Genomic DNA, 16,955 nt, shown 5'->3' on the forward strand with positions numbered 1-16,955 from the left:
AGATAAAAGAGAAACTCCTCCTACTTCCAACTCTAGAACAAGAAAATTAGTTTTTAATCACCCAACATAATCTTGAAGATTACACATCATTCTATTAATTACTGTTCACTCTGGGAATGGGCCTGTGGTACTGAAGGAAGACAACTACATTTTTATGATATGTCTGGCTGTACTATTTGACACTTTTTTTCCCTAAAAGTATTTGTTATTTTGTAATTTAAAAAACCTTTTAAGGAAAATTTTATAAAGAATAAAACTTGGGGCCGGGCGCGGTGGCTCAAGCCTGTAATCCCAGCACTTTGGGAGGCCGAGACGGGTGGATCACGAGGTCAGGAGATCGAGACCATCCTGGCTAACACGGTGAAACCCCGTCTCTACTAAAAATACAAAAACTAGCCGGGCGAGGTGGCGGGCGCCTGTAGTCCCAGCTACTCAGGAGGCTGAGGCAGGAGAATGGCGTAAACCCGGGAGGCGGAGCTTGCAGTGAGCTGAGATCTGGCCACTGCACTCCAGTCCGGGCGACAGAGTGAGACTCCGCCTCAAAAAAAAAAAAAAAAGAATAAAACTTGGAGAACAGGGCTGAGCAGCAGGAATAACACTCAGGTGGTTGTCTGAACTCCAGTCCTGCTCTCCGCCAACACCACCACGAGCCTGCAAAAGGTTCAAGCCTCAGATAAGATTGCAGCCCTGCTGAAACCCTGACTACAGCTGGGAAAATCCTGAATAGAGGACTCAGCTAAGCCAGACTCCAACTCCTGACCCCGGGAATAGCAAGATAATATACGTATGTTATTCTAAGTTGCTAAGTCTGCACACTTCGTTTTGTTGCAAGAGAAAACTACTACTCCATCTATGCCAGATTCCCAGGAATAGAGAATATACCCATGAGGTGGAATTTTCATGTGTATAAATGAAAAGCGGGTTTGAAACTTCAAATAAATGTGTTAATCTGTATTGTTTTCATTAACTTTACAATATTTTAAATCAAATATATGGCACTTATATCTTGGTATCTTTCATAAAAGTATCTAATCTCATCCTTCTGGAAATCCTAATTCTAGTATTAACTTCTAAAACTTAAGACAACTTTTCCTATACTTTTAAAGGAGTCACTCTTAAACTACAATTAGTTTAACACAAGATCCAAAAATTAGACTAACTCAGGCCCCTGTATCTAATGATTTCCCAACCTTGCAATTCAGATAGAAAACAAACTAAATTTACAGGTCAGCACCAAATATACTTCTCGTCAGAGAACGGACACCTTGGTTCTCTGGTTTCCAAATTTGTACTGGGCCTTGTTCTTACCTAAATTGTAGCTTTCCTGTTCCTGAATAGAACCACAGTCCTTACCAGTCACCCTAAAAACAGAACATGTCTGGCCGGATCTCAGCTCTGCCATCTCCTTTATCACAATAAAAGTCCACATGAAATCCTGCTACCATCCATCTGGCCTGGGGACAGGGGAGGGGAGGCCGGAAGAAGGTCTGACAAAGGACAGACAGCAAGCAGAAAAGCAGTGCTCAGGAATGTCACGACCAGCATTTCCCAGCCATTGACCCCATAGAGCCTGCCAGACCAAATGGCATGTCCTACTGCTGGGCCCAGCTTGAACCACACTCCGCCAAGATGGAGGAATAAAAAGCAAACAGTCTCTGACCCTGTGTGTTGCACCATCACTTCAGCATTTCCCCCATCTCATCTCACCTGATGCTCCTCCATCTCCAACTGAATAGCCCAAAGCCCTAACTGCGAACACCACGTCACTATCTGCCACTGTCCCAGATTTAGAGACTCAACCAGGCCACAAATGGCTATGAACCAATCCAGTGCTATTTAAGCAAGCGTGTCAACCCACCTCAAAGTGAAGAACAGATATTTCTGGAGCATGCAACTTACTCAAAGAAGGGTTACAAGGGGTATACTAGTTCAAAACAACCCATCTGCACTAGAGAACAGAGTAAAGCTTTGAATTACATTTGAAAGTAAAGATTTCAGCAAAATTTCCGTAAAGCAGACAGACTTCAACCATGCTCCAGAGTCCCTGGGGGAAGCTGTTTACTCTTCTCTGACATTAGAAGTTCACCAGTAGAAAAGTCTGAGAAGCAAGCCATTGGGCGCACTTGAAACCTAGAACTCAAGTGACCAATGCTTCCCATGGACACATCCTTTAACATGAAAGCAACATCAAAAAAGCCACTTCATTACAGAACTCCCTACCAAACCGGTAAGGAGTTGACAGTGAGTGGGCTCCTCGGCATCCATTGCCCCTTTTCTCTTCTTAGTGTGTGTATAGATACATTTGGATGGGAACCCACTCCCTCACATACAGCCTATCTACTTCGGAAAAACCTGGTTCAACTCCAATCTTAAACATCATTTTCTTAAGTCGCTCAGGTCATGCCATCGCCAGGCCACAGTCAATGGTTTGAGGAGGGAGTGTGACTCCGGCAGCCTAACCAGGGTGAATCTCAGGACTCTGACTTGGAATGCCAGAAGAAAAGCACTGCCTCTTCTAGCCAGCACGGTGCGGGAATGCAAAGCCTGGAACGCGGCAGCTGGTTGCTACTATGAAGCCTCAGAATGAAGAAACAGCCAAGGAAGGCAAAGCAGACAGTAAGTCACAAAGTCCTTAGTGATACCAATGAGCCACTAAATCAAACCAATTCTGAAAGCAAAATGACTTCTGGACTTTCAGGTGAATAGATGTGGGTGTGATGGCTACTTGCAAAAAGCACATTCTAACACAACCTGACATTTCCCACTAACTCCAGAATGCCTCGTTCTACCCAGCGCTTCAGGTTTATTACGACAGGATGACAATAGAGTCTGCTTCCAGGGTCAGCTGCTGCAGATCCAGAGGATCACTAGGGGTTGTGAATGTTCTAGAGAGTCGATAACTCATACCCAGGGGCAAAGCAATCCCTCAAGAGAGCTCTGGGAAGGTACAGACTATTTTTCATTTCTAGATATGTTGGGGGAGGGAGGGGAATAGGAGATGGATGGCAGGATGTTAGAACTGAACCCCCCGATTTAGAGCTGGTTCACATAGGAGATTGCTGAGGCTATGGGTATACCCAGAGTTCAAAAGTCTGGGGCAAGGGTCTTTCTGTTCACTGGCCCCCTTATTAGACATAGCTCTGAACATACAACACTGTTCAATATGCTCACATGATGGATTACCCCTAGACAGTCACCCACTTTTATAATATAAAATGAAGCTATAAGACCATAAAAGATTTTTTTTTTTAACTGTATCTTCATTTTCTTGGAAAGACCTGAAAAACATAGTGAAGTACAAGACAGTAAAATGTTGCATGTCACATTAATTTAGCCTTGGGCACCAAGCTAGACAATTTTGCAGCAACCTATGAACAAAAGCAAAGCAGGAGTATTATCAGAATAAGAGCCAGAAAGAGATTTCCCCAGGGAAGGACACATGGCATGTGGGGCTGGAGAGCGTGGTAATCAAATTTATCATGCAGCTTTTTTTTAATTACAAAAGCAATATATGCTTGACTTAAGTCCTAGCATATATTTAGACAGACGTCTAAAAGAGTAACCTTCCCTGTCCCCGTGCCCTATGCCAACCCACCACACTATGGTACCCAAAGGTAACACGCCTGTCTCTCTGTACATAGAAATACATACAAACATATGTATATATTCATAAACCCCCACACACATCTTTTACAAAAGGATCATACTATACACATTACAAAGGCACACATCTCCTAGAAACAGTAGCCCTGAATTATCACGAAAAACATTAACTGACATGAATATCTAGAAGCTGAAATCAATTTTCTGCTTTTGTTTTATAACCAGAAAGGGCGTTTAGAAAATAAAATTACCTAGGGCTGAAATGCAGACATTTCGTCTGCTAAAGACTCATGAATGTTAACACTTGGCATTCTATTAAAAAGGTGATTGTTTTATTTTTAGTGGCCACAACAAATCAGGTATTTGAATGCATGTAATGTTCTACTCTCCATTTAAAAGTGAATTGTGCTTCTCAGAGCCAAAAAGAAAAATGATCGGTAACACTAGTTACAATATAATTGATTCTGCCTATCTCCATCTCAAAGACCAATGTTTAAAGTCTGTCTTTTATTTGATACCAGACCACACTTTCAATTAAAGCTGCAGAACTCCCAGCTTTCCCACCTGAAAGCAGAAGTGCTACACTTGGAGGGAAGGTGACACCAGGCGGCACTGCCAAGCCAAACAATGCCACCCCCTGCTCTGCAGCAGCGTTTTATACCTTCTCCATTTGGATCAGCACTTTAAATAATCGCATCTCTGAACTGTAAACACACTTCAGTTTAGTATCCAGTTATCAAATTAAGACTCCAAAAGCAGTATTCACATGCCTCATATTACCATCAACCTTCCCCCACCTCCACCCATACAAATTGAGAAGAACGAAAAGGTCAATTCCTAGATGATGACTACTCTCTCATAAATAAATTACTCAAAATCATCCTTGAAACATGGTTGGTGCTGTGGTCTCAATGTTTCTATCTCCCTAAAGTTTATATGTTGAAAGCTAGTCACCAATGTCATGGTTCTAGGAGGTGGGGCTTTGAGAGGTGACTAGGTCATAAGGAAGAGCTCTCGTGAATGGGTTTAGTGCCCTCATGAAGGAGTATTCCTCTTCCGACACGTGGGGACACAGTGTGAAAGCACCATCTATGAACCAGAAAGCAGACCCTCACCAGACATTGAATGTGCCAGCCCCTTCATCGTGGATTTCCCAGACTCTAGAACTGTTGAGAAACACTTTTCTGTTGTTTATAAGCCACCTAGCTTATGGCATTTTGGTATCGCAGCTCCAACAGATGAAGAGAGTTGGCTATCTAGAAAAGAGAGCTATCTATGACATAAAATAATATAGCTGATAATTTGCGTATAATTTTACAAAACATATTAGTTCCACAAAAGTTAATAACTGATCCTACTTGTATCACTGTATTATCTCTTTTATTTATTTATACTTCCTCCATAGAATGATAGACAGAAAAATATTAAGCATGCCCAATAATCCAGTTCTTCTCCATGCACAAATGCACATTTTAAAAAGGAGGAAAGGAACTCAGGAAGTGAGGCAGAGTCCACTAAAACTCCTCCCATCCAATACATTCTGTTTCCTTCTCAGCTGCAGGTACAGGGAATCAATGCCTCATTTCTTTGGTTAATTAACAGCTCACCTTTACTTCTACAGATGCTTTATGCAAACTCCAGAAAAGCTGCAAATAAATGTATTTTTTATTCATGTTTTAAAAATATTTAGAGAACCTGAACCCTGTGAAATCCTTTATAAAGACTTTTTACAACAGGAAATTTTCTCCTAGTATTGCATACACGTATTTATGCTTCTGTTTTTGTATATGGCAACAGACTTTTGTATAGCAGGACATGACTATAGCCAAATCTTCAGGGACCAAGCACATATTATTATCTGATAATCTGCTCCTGTCCCTACTAACTACAGATGTCGAGAAAGTTTATGTCTTTTTTGACAGTTTACTGCCTTGCATTTCAATGAGTAGCTTCTCCCTCATTAGACTTTGTTAATCTTATGAAGGTATTCAAGAAGATAGATGCCTATGGATTTCAAAATTCCTTCTAAATTCCTCAGAGGGCAGTATTCTACTTGCTTTAGAATGCCCCCAACATCCACTACAATACTTGCACACAGTTGATCATAGAAAGCAGACTGACTTGTCTAATCCACATTACTCATGTGCCAAATCAGAAAAAACTCAACTCTTTATGAGGGTATAAGCAAATATTGCTGGACTCAAACAGAGAGAAAAAAGAAAGAAGAGTCTGAGGAAGAAAAGACAGCTCTCTGGCACAAAATACAAAGTCTAAACACTACAGATGACCTTCATGTACTTACGTATATTTCACTGTGGTCAAAGCGCTTCTTGAGGTTGTTGATGAAGGTCTCCTCATTGAGAGGTTCTAAAAGAACCATATCCCCAACTCCAATCATATTGTCCAGAAGTGATGTTTTCACCTCCATTTTGGCCATGGTCTCCAGCTGTAGGAGAGAGGAAAAGGGGTCAATTTAAATGAGCAAAATAATTTCAAATAGGTTCTTGGTACTATTGCAGAAATCCAACACTGGTAGTTCCAAATGACTCTCACCAGCCTTAAAAAATGTCATAACCTCTCCTACCTATGAACTACTTCAGGAGCCTCTGACTTGGCTGCAGCTGCCCCATTTGCCAACCTTCTGTCACAAATGAACCTCCTTCCCAGTCCATCCTCCCTAGTAAAGTCCACCTACAGAAAAAGCCACTAGAAAGCCATGGTCTTCTCACCAGCAGAGAGTCGCAAAACTCCAGGGGGGAAAAAAACCAACCCAACTCCACTTTCCCTCAGCCCTTGTGTACCAATGTCAGACTATATGAACCAGCTTCCTCGAAGATGATAAAAAATGATGCTGCTAACATTTGTTGTCTATTTGCCACATATCAGACACTATACCAAGAACTTTACGTTAATTTAACCCTCACAACAACTCTATGAGGTAGGTAGTGTTATTCCCACTTTAACATAAGAAAATTGAAGCTCAGAGATTATGAAACTTGCTATGGTTACTTAAAAATGTTTTGCATTTGATGTGAAAGAACTCAATCACCACGTCTAACATGGCATCTATGAGAGGCAATTTCATTCCAGACATTCAATACTGACATAAAAAGAAAAGAACACAACCCACTTGTAAATCACAGGCTGCCAGTATAACACAACCTGCTAAAAGTGGCCTCCACATTCTTAATTCTCGTTCCAACAGACATGCTACTATAACAGCAGGATCAAATTAACATGCAGGAAACAGACAAGAAATACTACAGTTTCCCTTTGGCTCAACGTGAATATCTACCAAGCGGAAACAGAGGCACGCTACAGAGGCAGCATTCTACCCTGCTACTAATGTGCATGGTGCCACCCAACAGCAGAATGCTAATCCCCATGGCTTCCAATCTGATCACTATCAAGACCACTAAAAATCTTTCAAATTTCTGAGCATAGGAGTGTGTGGGGTATGTGTGTGTGCACACATGTGTCTGTATTACTTTTCCTAATATTACCAGAACTAAATGGTAAAATGGTAAAACTAAATTCATCTGGGCCTAAGTGTTTCCAATGTAGAAGCCAGTTTTATATAACTTCACTGTGCTGATACTCAATCACACTTCAGAATACTAATAAATGCTTACATATATGCCTGCCCCGATAATGAGTGGAAAGGACATTTGATTCTTCCTATTAAGGAGTCACTCCAGCACACTATGTCTTATAAAGGTTGATGTCCTTACTGAAATCTCAGCAACTTAAACAAATGTCCTCCAATTCTAGTCTAGAACATCCAGTAGGTCTTGTAGAGGCAACAGAAACTACATTTAGTTGGTCTGGTTTAAAGAGAATTGGGGGGGGGGGGCAAAAAAAAGAGAACTGGGAAGGGCTAGTAATTAAGAAATTCATTATTATTAATTACTAGCAATTTATGTGAACCCACAAATATATCCTTTTTTACTGATCCTATTAAAACAAGTTTTTGGCTACGAAAAGCCAAAAAAAAGAGACTAAGATGAATTTATGAGAAGTTCTCCCATAAATAACAAAATAAGGAAGTATTTAACATTAAAAAGAAAAACAATAGAGTAACTTTTTTGTTACTGTATATTTTTTATAATTTTATGCCAAATATACCTGGAACGAAAAATCCCAGATAGGCCAGGTGCGGTGGCTCAACGCCTGTAATCCCAGCATTTTGGGAGGCTGAGGCAGGTGGATCATGAGGTCGGGAGTTCAAGACCAGCCTGGCCAAGATGGTAAAACCCCATCTCTACTAAAAATGCAAAAATTAGCCAGGCATGATGACAGTGCCTGTAATCCCAGCTATTAGGGAGGCTGAGGCAGAGAACTGCTTGAACCCGGAAGGCGGAGCCTGCAGTGAGCCGAGATTGTTCCACTGCAATCCAGCCTGGGCGACAGAGTGAGACTCTGTCTCAAAAAAAAAAAAAAGAAGAAAGAAAGAGAAAGAGAAAGAGAAAGAGGAAGAGGAAGGAAGGAAGGAAGGAAGAAGGGGAAGGGGAGGCGGAGGCAGAAGTGGAAGGAGAAGGGTAGAAAGGAAAGAAAGAAAGAAAGGAAAGAAAGTTAAGAAAGAAAGGAAAGAAAGAAAGGAAGGAAGAAAGGAAGAAAGAAAGAAAAGTCCCAGATATCACTAAAACCCAAAAATATCGGCCCAAAGAATTGCTCTGTGTATTTTCAAGTTGGCTGGGCTCTGTTTCAGAACAAAACTGGTGGGGGTGGCAGGCACGTGCCATGCTATGGAAATGCAGCAGGAGCCACAGAGACGGTGGAGCCAGAGCTAGAGTCCACAGAAGGACTTATACAGGGAGAGGACCATTTGTCACAATAAATTTGTCCACAATAAATTAACATTTGAATCAAAGTTCAAGTTCTCAGGCTCATGTAACGCCAAAAGCACTCTAGCTGCCATGCATTACATATAATTTGGCAGATGAGGGAAGAAGGCTTAGGGATTAAGGGGGAAGTCAACCTGAGAATGGTTTCAAAAATAACTACCTCAAACCAGCAATTTAAATTAAGCAAAGAGGAACTCTGCCCTGAGGTAGATTCCTGTATATAGTCTATTTATAGGAACAGCTGCAGAAAGACAACACAGTTTCCCTGCAGGTAACAATAATTAAGCAGCCAATCTTTCTCTGTAATTACCCGCTTCACCATCTTTCCAATGGATATTTATATCTTTACACCTCATCCCAACTTTCTAATCCAAAGAGGAATAGAGGGTAAAATAAATGCTGAGTTACGGGTAACTGGTAAACAGTGAAGACCTCTGAAAATTGTATTTTGCAAACCAAAATACAATAAAGCAAGCCACACTGAAAAGGTGACACCAAGAGTCATTGAGTCATGCAAACAGTTTTGCTTTGTTTTGCTTATCTTTTTAGCATTTAGGGACGTTGGGAGAAGATCCAGTAACAGCCTACCTCATTCTCAAGGTAAAAATAGGACACTAAGGAAACGGTGTGGGGTCCTTCCATATCTTCCTACGGTGGTTTCTGGTATTGTGACCACCATTTCTAGCCTTGGTTTGGCTCACTTTGTCATCTCAATGAAATTAGTTGGTATATTTGCTCCACCAAAAGGATCCATTTGTTTTTTTCTCTGAAGGAGCTATGTGCTTACCACGGGCACAAGTTTTAGAATCACTTGCTAACTCCACATTTCCATAAACCATCAGAAGAATTCACATGGGACTCTAGGGAGAATTAAATGAGAATGTATGTAGAGCACTGGGGATACTTTTTGTTGGACACATACTGTTATAGATCTACGTACTCCCTTCCAAGAGCCCCCAAAGGAATCCATGCTATTCTGGGGAAACCAATTCTACCCAAGTACCAAAAATGAGCATGTGATCTAAGCTAAGTCAATCAACATATTCTCATCTTCTAGCCACTGTAACTGATTCAAGGCTGGACATGTGAATGAGCTTGAGACCGTGGCTTGGAATACTAGGACAAAGGTTCTCTGTCTCTGGATGGCGTGACTTGCAAACGTGACACTTGGAACTACGGCAGCCATCTCTACTTTCATGAGGAGGGTCGGTAGGAAGAGGAACACCACACATGGAGGAGGACAGGGCAAGAAAGTTAGCTAGAATTGGTTAGGCACGGTGGCTCACGCCTGTAATCCCAACACTTTGGGAGGCCGAGGCGGGTGGATCATTTGAGGTCAGGAGTTTGAGATCAGCCTGGCCAACATGGTGAAACCCTGTCTCTACTAAAAATACAAAAATTAGCCGGGCAGTAGTGGCGCATCCCTGTAATCCCAGCTACTCAGGAGGAGGCTGAGGCGGGAGAGGTGCTTGAACCCGGGAAGTGGAGGTTGCAGTGAGCTGAGATCGCACCACTGCACTCCAGCCTGGGCAACACAGTGAGACCCTGTATCAAAAGAAAAAAAGACAAAAAGAAAATTACCTAGAATTATTAGTGCTGGAGCCTTGATGACATCGCAAACTTCTGGATCAAACTGCACTTGAAGCTTGCCCCCATCTCTCAAGTTTTCAGTGATGTAAGCCAATTAGTTCTTTTTATTGTCTAAGCTGTTTGAGTTGGATTTTCTATTATTTGCAACAAAAAGCATTTTACCTAGTAAGAGACTGGTACTAGGAAGTGAAGGGTTCTAAATAACACACCAAAAAGCAAAAACTGGCTGATCTAAGGCACAGGCTGGAGGGCATGAGGACCTGCTGTCTTGGACTGACAAGATAATCATCTTTGCTATTTAATAATGAAAGAGTGGACTAAACCATGGTCCATTGTATCTTGAGACTTGGACCTTTGTGCCTGTGGCATTAGAGAATTTGAGAAAAATTCAAGATGCCAGAGTATGGGTGGTCTATTTCTTAAGGATTTATAAGAAAAAGACAAGCTTGTTGTGAAACTGGACTGTCTGAAAGGCCAGAGAGGAAAACATATGGCACTGCTTAGAGGGCTCGCTCTGCCGGGAGGTGAGAGACATAGAGATGTAACCTATCCCAAGCACCACCTCTGCCTCTGTGGCCTGAGAAAGAAATAAGCACTCCTGCCATGCAGATGTAGCCCAGGAGCAGTGTCACCTCACTCTACTGCTTCTTAATGCTTCTTACTAGCCCCAGGTGGATTCTACTACTAAGAACTATGGCAAACTGCAAAGCACCAAGGCCAGGAAACAAATTATCAGACCATGTTCTAGTTTCAAAACTTTGGGACTTGGCAGTATATTCCGTTTGGGTTACTAGCCCAGAAAAGCAGTCTCTCTATCTAAGGGTACCAATTTAGGCCAGCCACAAGCCCACCAACTGGTGCCAGGCAACTCCACAGGCTGTGCCAATTCTTTTCAGTTGTTTGCTCATCCAAGAACAAAATATATTATTGCAATTGTTCCTTCCCCTAACTACTGTCATCTCAAGAACTTCCAAAATACTACCTATATTTCAACATACACTAATTCATTTACTGGTATCTTTTGTAAAGTTAAAATGCCATTTAAAATACTGACAGCAGCATTTCAAAAGTTCCTCAAAATCCAAGAGAATGCAGCATAAACATCCTATAGCATCTGAAAATGGCCATCTGTGACCTACCACGTAAACTTAATGAGTCTACCCAATCACTAACCTTAAATTGCAAGCCACTTACCATATGTCAACATCATCTGCACTTGGGAATGTCAAGACCAACATAGCCCCCCAAACACACAAAGATGGCTACGCTAAACAGCACATCCGTGTGAACTGCATGGTAATTCCACTATTCAATATAAAAATGATACTACAAAGGAGTTATTCCAAATTAATAATTAAATAATAACTAAGAGGAGATGGAGGATAAGCTAAAATAAAATGCATCTTGTTTCATGGTCCTCCATTGAATTTGAAGTTCTCAGAGTACCACAGATAAGAACAATGTATACGCTGAAACACTTTTATTATATAATTTGAAAGAATACTCACAAATCAGAGCTGTGGTTGCAATGATTAATAAGAATATTAAATCACTAACATGGTTTTAAATTTGAAGGAACTTCTTTTTTTTTTTTTTTTAGATTTAAATAGAAAGAGGATCTTGCTATGTTGCCCAGGCTGGTCTTGAACTCCAGGTTTCAAATGATCCTTCTGCCTTGAACTCCCAAAGTGCTGGGATTGCAGGCATGCGCCACTGCACCCAGCTTAAAGGAACTTTTACAACAAAGCCAAAAGAGCCATTTGCAGGAAAACTTAGTGAAAGCAGTTATCTATTGCTTTGGTATATGTAAATGAGGACATTTAAAACACATATATTATAACATCATTAGCAGTATAAACATCATTAGCAATATACACCAGAGGCAGCACCTACAGGGATTCTTCTTCGTATAGTAACAAGTGTGTTTTATCTGACTCCAGTTCCACTCATTAACCTCCCTGTATAGTGGTCATGTATGCATGACAGCATCTTTTCCAGAAAATCAGCTCTTTGGTGTCAAGAATCACGCCTTATTCATCTTTATTTCCCGAAAGCACAGTGCACAGCCTCTTGCACATGGTAGCCATTCAGTGATATACAAAGGGAAAACAAGTATGCAAATTTCCGATTGACAACTGAGTCATACAGCAATGCACATCCTCACAGCTGCCATCCTTTGGTCACAGCAGACCAGAAGGCAAAACAATGACAGTGACTTCAAGCCACTTTGATCCATTCCTCCAAAAACATATTATCAACAAAGGGCAGGAAACAGAATTGAGCCACTTCGTTCCCAACAAGATCCTAATGCTTTTAAGAATAACATGAGAAACATATTTAGGTAAGAAAATGGAGCCAATGTGGCAAGATTTCATGAACACAATAACTCTCAGCAAATTCTGATGGCAAAACAAAGGCAAAAGAGGGGCCAAGTCTGTAGGATGTGGTTCGGTACCTAACATAATGAGCTAAGGGAGTGAGAAAAACTGGAATTTCCTTCCTAGATCTTTTAAAATAGCACCAAATCTCATCTCTCTGAGACGGGTTAGATTAAATTTCCATTCAATTCAGTTCAACCAGCTTTTACAGTATTGAGGCCTGTTGTGTTGCTGGCACGGTGTGAAGTGTTAAGAACACAGTGAACATCATGGTACCTCCCCCTCCCTGCATCACCCTCTAGGAACTCACAGTCCAATAGAAAAAAAGACAAGAAATAGGCCACTTATGAAATTTTCAAGAAACTTTTTAATAATTAAAAGTAATACATGTTCACTATACAAAAATAAAACTAGAAAATATAGATAAGCAAAAAGACTGTAAACCATATTCAACATCCTTATGCTTTGATTGAAATCCTTTTGAATTTATTAGAATCCTTTTGAAAACTGATTTTTACAACCAATGAACTGGCCACCTTTCCTTGTTTTGTAAATTTTGATATGTTGTCTCAAGGTAGGAATATGACATCTTTCCGCAGGAGCTGAAATTATAGTGCTGCATCAATCATGCCGCCACCACTTTTAAATTCAGCCAAATTGCATGGCCATCTGCTCCTTTATTCTTACCTTCTCCTTTACCCCAAACTAGCAACCCATATTATTGACAGCCTGCCTACCAATCATCTCAACCACTTGGCTGTGTCTAACATCTCAACACACTTCCAAAATTTGTATCAATCATCCCACAACAAAATATAAAAAACAAACAAGAAAAATCTTATTCCCTCTAAATTCCACAAAATAACAACTGACCCATGCAGGTTCTCATCCTTGGCTTCTCCCTGTCTCTTACTTCCTCCCCCATATCCAATCTGTCTCACTGATTGCATCACTTTGACTACTCTCACTTCCATATCCCTTCCCCTCAAGAGCCTTCTAAGGGGTCTCTCTGCCTTGTCTCGCCACCACAGCCCTGCCAGTCCTTTCCTTTCCCCCATCCCATACCACCCAAGTTACTTTTTCAAATCACAATCTGATTAGGCACACCCTGTTTCAAACCCTTCAATAACTCTCTAGTGCCTTTCCGCCAGCATTATGATTCTTTAGCAGAGCCTCCAACAAATTAAACATAGAGTCCCTATGTGACCGAGAAATTCCACCTCTGGGTATATACCTAAAAGAAGTGAAAGACGGAACTCAGACAGATATTGGTATACCCATGTTCACAGCAGCATCATTCACAACAGCCAAAGGGTGTAAGTAACCCAAGTGTCCATCAATGGATGAACGGATAAGCAAAATACGATACATACACAAAATGGAACATTACTCAGCCTTAAAAAGGAAGGAAATCCTGATACATGCTACAATATCAATGAACCTCAAGGGCACCATGTTATGGGAAATAAGCCAGCACCAAGAGTCCAAATATATGATCCCACTTATATAAGGTACACAGAAAAGTCAAATTCATACAGACAAAGAAGAATGGTGGTTACCAGGAGCTGGGAGGAGAGGGTAATGAGAAGGTGCTATTTAATGGGTAGAATTTTAGTTTGGGATAATGAAAAATCTCTAGAGATAGTGGTAATGGCGGCACAACAGTGTGAATGTACTTAATGTGACTAAACTGTACACTTAAAAAAGGTTAAAATGGCAGATTTTATGTTACGTATATTTTACCAAATTAAAAAAAAAAGTCCTTAGCAAAGAACACATGATTCCACAGTCTTTCTCCTTAGTCTAATCTCTCCCCTGCAAAGTCCCCCCTTACATACACACAAAGATACCAAGGCCTGCCGCAGCACCTTCAACCAGCCCACAGCTAACTGAGTGGTGGGTATACACCAGCCCAAACAAAGCTTCCAAAGATCTGCCATCAGGACACAGACACCACAGCCAGTTGGCTGTGGGCAGCAGAATAGGGAGCTCACAGAGATCCAGGGAACAGGATATCACGCAGGGAAACCTTCCCAGACTCCTCCAGAGGAAGCCTGTCTAAAGAGAAGAATGAAGCATGATGACAGACCATGAGGGGCAGACAAACAGCTGCCTTTGCTGCCCAGAGTGGTTCTAGCTGTAGGCCCTCAAGAGGTTCCACTGAGCCTTCTGTCAGACATAAATACCCTTCGACTTAAACCAGTGTCAATAACCATTCCTCACAGGAGACATGCTGTGAGCATGCCAAGTCTTACAGACTAAATGCTCGTGTCCTCCCAAAATCCGTTATGTCGAAGCCCTAGCCCCCAGTATGACAATAGTTGGAGGTGGGTCCTTTGGAAAGTAATTTGGTTTAGATGCAATCAGGAGGGTAAGGCCCCCATGAAGAGATTGGTGTCCTTTTAAGAAGAAAAGAAACCAGGGCTCACTCTTTTTCTGCAGTTTGAAGACACATCAAAAAGGCAGCCATCTGCAAGCCAGGAAGAGGACCCTCACCAGAAATTGAATCTACCAGCAACTTTATCTCCCACTCCCCAGCCTCCAGAACTGTGAGAAATAAATGTCTGTTCTTTAAGCCACCCAGTCCATGGTATCTTGTTACAGCAGCTTGATCAGACCAATATGCCAAAATACTTCCCTTCCCTCACAATTGTGAGTTTGTCTGTCTGCTCTTCTCCTGGAGAAGGGAGACTTAAGTTCTCAATGTGCAAAGGCCCCATGCCTGGCAGCGTGGCTGACACACAGGGCTCTGGTGTATAGAGAAAACGACTAAATAAATGCACATTAGAGAGGCACAGCCCATTCTTCTGTCCAGGTCGGTTTCCATCATCACTACCCTTCTGCTCCAGGTCACAACTGGCAAAGGACCATCAGAGAGCCTCGATGGCACAACATGAATGTTCTCACAAAGGATTAAAGTTAGAAACCTAAGGACAAGACACTTCCTTAGTATTCACCAACCAAAAAGGGAAACTGGGTGAAAACTGGATTCCATAGGACAATTTACTCAAGCAGCAATATTCTCAAAGGTGATGGGGCTGGTAGGCAATACAGAACCACACGGGGTGCCCTGCAGGGCTCCCTAAAGCATTGGAGAAAGTGGGTACCCTGACATGCATTTGTGAAAAGAGTTAGGTGATGGTTGATTTTCATTCCCACCTACACACTTGCTTAGAGATATTTATATAAGGTGTGTCTATTCATGGCATTTACCTCACCAGTTATAGTTCTCTCATTTTCCAATCCTTAATTTCACTGTGAAAGCCAACTATATATTGAGAAACCCCTCACCCCATTTTCTCTAAAGTTTTCTGCTGAAAATGTCTAATGGAATGCTAGTAGGAGGGCTTTTGTTAGAATCTTGCATTATGGAAGAAATAGGCACAACTACTGGGCAATTTCCATATAGTATGTTGTTGCCTTGTGTTCAAATTCTAGCTAATACAAAGGACATGAAATTACCAGGCAATGAGGAAATCCAATAGATTTAAACACGAAGAGAAAACAAACAAATGGATAATAGCAAATGGAAGCCTATATGCTATACCTGACTCCAACCTTAAAAAGCTGTGAGTGGGACGGGCTATTAATTCAACATTCTGGTTATCTAAGGGTTAACACCCTAGGTTGTGTCTCTGCATAGGCAGAGAGGGGTCAGTACCACCAAGATCAAGGTCTGTTTCTGTCTGAGTGTAGAAAAGCTGGCCTTATCAACAAAAGCCATCAACAAGGAGATACTCTCAATCCATCACGCTCAATCCCAGGCACAGGCCAGTTATTAAGGACTGAAAGACAGCATCTAGAACCTTACAATTCGCAAAGTGACAAGGGGGGAAAAAGTTTTTTTCCCAACTGTGTAAAGTGAGAATGACAAACTACACCATCTAGACTAATTAGAAGAAATTCTGAGTCAAAAATAACAGCGGCTGCTATAACAACACGGAAGGTTTTGGATTACCAGTTACCAACTCTCACTTGTGACGTAAGGGCAAAATTTCTAAGTGCCTTTGTTTATAATTAAAGAGCAAGGAGAGAGACCTTAGAATCCCAGGCAAAACCTTCTTTTAAAAAAGAAAGCAGTGGAGCCAGCTGGTTTCTAGAAGAGCCAGGGCGAGGATGAAGCTTTTCTGATGGGTCTGAAAATGGTCTTTCACACCTATTCTATTACATATACCCTTCAGTCTAATTCCTAAACATCAAGCTCTTCACAACACTGCACAGTTTTTCAAAGACAGTTTTTGCTTCTATATTACAGAAGGCTTGCAGCAATAGTTTACCACAAAGGATCCTTTCGATCCACCCCAATGTGGTATGGCACAGGCTGTGGAGCCACAGACCCAGGCTCGAATCCAAAAGAATTCATCTCTGGAATTCAAATTTCTAATCTAAAAAATCAGGGATGACAACATCTATTCCACAGGGCTGTTATGTAGCCTGACCGAGAGAGCAGACTCATTAGATGAATTTCTCCCTCTCCAATGCCCCTTTCTTTTTCTCACCCTGAAGAGCTTACCTACTCTTCTGTCCTGTCTCCTAGCAG

General features: G+C 41.5%; 1 protein-coding gene across 5 annotated transcripts in view; it reads right to left on the reverse strand.

Moving 5' to 3' along the window:
- MYO1B (myosin IB) overlaps window positions 1–16,955 on the reverse strand; it is a 183,437-nt gene that overhangs the window by 144,446 nt on the left and 22,036 nt on the right. For all 5 annotated transcript variants that reach the window (XM_033230805.1, XM_033230810.1, XM_033230808.1 and 2 more), the window contains exon 2: window positions 5,906–6,049. In XM_033230805.1, coding sequence (XP_033086696.1) covers window positions 5,906–6,040 — 135 coding nt within the window. In that variant the 5' untranslated portion in view covers window positions 6,041–6,049. The remainder of the gene's footprint in view (window positions 1–5,905; window positions 6,050–16,955) is intronic.

Source organism: Trachypithecus francoisi, unplaced genomic scaffold, assembly GCF_009764315.1.
Source record: "Trachypithecus francoisi isolate TF-2019V2 unplaced genomic scaffold, Tfra_2.0 Lachesis_group13, whole genome shotgun sequence".
Taxonomy (NCBI): domain Eukaryota; kingdom Metazoa; phylum Chordata; class Mammalia; order Primates; family Cercopithecidae; genus Trachypithecus; species Trachypithecus francoisi.